The 3,740-nt window shown below is 46.6% G+C and overlaps 1 protein-coding gene across 1 annotated transcript; it reads right to left on the bottom strand.

Moving 5' to 3' along the window:
* LOC306989605 (uncharacterized protein) lies at window positions 1–2,958 on the bottom strand (the record flags this gene model as incomplete). The annotated part of the gene is made up of 2 exons (XM_079595454.1): window positions 1–2,507; window positions 2,646–2,958. 2 exons carry the CDS (start codon window positions 2,956–2,958, stop codon window positions 58–60), a joined length of 2,763 nt encoding a protein of 920 aa, XP_079451580.1. The 3' UTR covers window positions 1–57.
* Between the last annotated feature and the right edge of the window lie 782 nt (window positions 2,959–3,740).

Raw genomic sequence — 3,740 nt, 5'->3', positions numbered from 1 at the left:
TTTTTTTTTTTTTTTTTGTAGAACAGAAAAGAAAGTGTTAGTGTTAGTAGTACTGGATCAAGTGCTCAAGTGCTGCCGAAAAAGATACGTCTTCAGCAGTTTCTTAAAGATGGCTACAGACTCAGCAGCTCTGGCTGAGTTAGGCAGACCATTCCACCAGCAGGGAACAGTCATGGTGAAGGTCCGAGAGAGAGATTTCGTGCCTCTATGAGATGGCACCACCAGACGCCGCTCACTTGCAGAGCGTAAGTTTCTGGACGGCACATAAGTCTGAATTAATGAGTTCAGGTACAGGGGAGCAGTGCCAGTGGTTGTTCTGTAGGCAAACGTCAGTGTCTTGAATTTGATGCGAGCGGCAACTGGCAACCAGTGCAATTTCGTGAGGAGAGGAGTGACGTGTGCTCTCTTTGGCTCGTTGAAGACCACTCTAGCTGCAGCATTCTGGATCAGTTGCAGAGGTTTGACAGTGCAAGCTGGGAGACCAGCCAGGAGAGCATTACAATAGTCCAATCTGGAAAGAACAAGCGCCTGAACAAGGAGTTGTGTAGCATGCTCTGATAGGAAGGGCCTGATCCTTCGGATGTTGTACAAGGCAAATCTGCATGACCGGGCAGTGCTAGCGATGTGGTCTGTGAAATTCAATTGGTCATCAATTACAACTCCAAGGTTCCTGGCTGATCTTGATGGAGTTATGGATGACGAGCCTAGCTGGATGGTGAAGTTGTGATTAAGTGCTGGGTTAGCCGGGATTACAAGTAGCTCTGTCTTCGCAAGGTTTAGTTGAAGGTGGTGGTCCTTCATCCAGCCAGAAATGTCTGTCAGGCAGGCTGAGATGCGAGCGGCTACCGTCGGATCATCAGGCTGGAATGAGAGGTAGAGTTGTGTGTCATCAGCGTAGCAGTGGTAGGAAAAGCCATGTTTTTGAATCACAGATCCTAGTGATGTCATGTAGATGGAGAAGAGAAGTGGTCCAAGCACTGAGCCCTGAGGCACACCAGTGGCTAGATGTTGGGTCTTAGACACCTCACCCCTCCACGACACCCTAAAGGACCTACCCGAGAGATAAGACTTGAACCACTGGAGTGCAGTTCCCGAGATGCCCTTCATCTTTAGGATAGACAGGAGGATCTGGTGGTTAACTGTGTCAAAGGCAGCAGACAGATCCAGCAGGATGAGAACTGAGGACTTGGAAGCTGCCCTTGCCAATCTCAGAGCTTCAATTACTGAGAGCAGAGCAGTCTCAGTCGAGTGTCCCCTTTTGAAGCCAGACTGATTGTTGTCCAATAGGTTGTTCTGCGTAAGAAAGGAGGAGATCTGGTTGAAAACAACTCGTTCAAGTGTTTTTGCGACGAATGGAAGAAGGGATACCGGTCTGTAATTCTCTAGATGTGCTGGATTTAGAGTGGGTTTCTTAAGCAGTGGGGTTACCCGAGCCTGCTTGAAAGCTGTGGGAAATGTGCCAGTGTGAAGAGATGTGTTTATGATGTGTGTGAGTGTGGGTATAACAGAAGTAGAAATAGCTTGAAGTAGGTTAGTGGGAATAGGATCAAGCGGACAGGTAGTAGGGCGATTGGAAAGGAGGAGTTTGGAGACTTCGGTCTCTGAAAGCAAGGAGAAAGAGGGTAGGATGTGTGTGTTAGCTGGTAAACTGTGTGTGTTAATTTGTGGATTAGTAAATTGGCCGCTGATGGTGGTAGTTTTGTTTATGAAGAATGTGGCAAAATCATCAGCTGTTTGGGTTGATGAAGGAGGAGGAGGAGGAGGGTTAAGAAGGGAGGAGAAGGTTTTGAAAAGCATGCGAGAGTCAGAAGAATTGTTAATTTTGTTGTGATAGTAAGTCATTTTAGCAGTAGATATGTTAGCAGAGAAGGAAGAGAGGAGGGATTGATAAAGACCAAGGTCAGTATGATCTTTGGATTTGCGCCACTTCCTCTCTGCACCCCTGAGTTTAGCACGATGTTCACGGAGAACATCAGATAACCAGGGGGCAGAGGGAGAGGCGCGGGCTGGCCTGGAGGAAAGGGGGCAGAAATTGTCCAAGCAGGATGTTAGAGTGGAGAAAAGAGTATCAGTTGCACTGTTAGTATCTAGTTCTGAGAGCTGGTCTGGTGGAGGAAGTGTGGACGAGACCAAAGAGGATAGACGAGAGGGTGAGAGTGAGCGTAGGTTACGCCGAAAGGTGACCTGTGGAGGAGTGCATGTTGTGTTCTGGGGCAGGTTGAGGTTGAGAGTGAGGAGGAAGTGATCTGAGGTGTGCAGTGGAGTGACAAGAGCATGGTCAGTGGAGCAGTAGCGTGTGTAAATAAGGTCCAATTTGTTACCTGATTTGTGAGTAGCAGCAGTCGATACTCGTTTGAGATCGAATGAGGCAAGCAGAGTGTGGAAATCAGCAGCTTGAGGTTTTTCAAGGTGGATGTTGAAGTCTCCAAGAACTATGAGAGGAGTGCCATCCTCTGGGAAGGATGAAAGTAGCACATCAAGGTCCTCTAAGAAACTGCCAAGCTGACCTGGGGGACGATATATAACTGCACAATGAATTTTAATAGGACTAGTGATGGTAATAGAATGGGATTCAAATGAGTTGTTGTTACACAGAGGTGGTAAAGTATTAAATTTCCAATCGTTTGAGATGAGCAGACCGGTACCTCCACCCCTTCCAGTCAGACGAGGGGTGTGTGAGAAAGTGAAGTTAGTGGAGAGGGCAGCCGGTGTGGCAGTGTCCTCAGGTCTGATCCAGGTCTCAGTCAGGGCCAGAAGGCTGAGACCTGAATGACTAGAAATAGATGTAATGAAATCAGCTTTGTTAACTGCGGACTGGCAATTCCAGAGACCAATAGGAAAAGAGAAGATAGTACTAGAAGACATGGGAAGGGTACGAAGTTTGTTAGGATTGTGCCGCCTCCGTCGTGTGACATTGGATTTACGAATGTTAGTAATAGTAGGGATTGTAAAACACATGGTGTAAAAACTCACAAACAGAAAGATCAGTTGAAAGTTGAGTAGAAGAGAGAAAATAACAAGATGATAAAACAAACAGCGAGAAAATAATACTCAAGTGCCTAGTCGGTGTCCTTGCTCGGTGGAGTCGCACAGGTAGAGTCGTTGGTCTTTACACTCTTCGGTCTTCACACGATGAGGGCTTCACGCCGCCGCGACCGCTGCCGCGGAGCACTAAACCTATTTATACACGCCTAACACCTGATTGATGAATACAGCTGGCCACTCCCCACAGCGAAACTCAAGTCACGACCCAAACAAATGCCACGTGCGCTCGCGTTTTGCCCGAGTAAAACACACTAAACAATACAAAGTTTCCTAGCAACAAAGAACCGCGCTCAAATTGAATGAGAAAAGTAAACACTCACACACTGAAGTTCTCTCTTGCTGTTCGACTGCTTCTTCTGACTACTTCTATTGACTAGCTGCTATAAATGCTTAACTGGCTGTCAGGGCAAGTTGTTTTCAGTTAAAACTGCTCAAACATGCATTTTAGTCTGGGACTAGCTTAAGCCTCGTCTGTGAGAACCGGGGGTTAACTTGACTTTTTTATGTAATCTCAACTTAAATATTTGTAGTAGTGGAAGCATAACTAACTACGACGAAATAATGGCCACGCTTCATATAAATGTATTTTGCTGTTTATTCTCTCTCTCTCTCTCTCTCTCTCTCTCTCTCTCTCTCTCTCTCTCTCTCTTACAAGTCTCTCGTGCTAATATCCGCCGATATGCAAGTGAATGACG

Source organism: Phoxinus phoxinus (assembly GCF_949152265.1).
Source record: "Phoxinus phoxinus genome assembly, chromosome: 21".
In the NCBI taxonomy this organism is placed as follows: Eukaryota; Metazoa; Chordata; class Actinopteri; order Cypriniformes; family Leuciscidae; genus Phoxinus; species Phoxinus phoxinus.
Note: the sequence above shows the minus strand (reverse complement) of the source record. Positions and strands in the feature narration are given on the sequence as shown.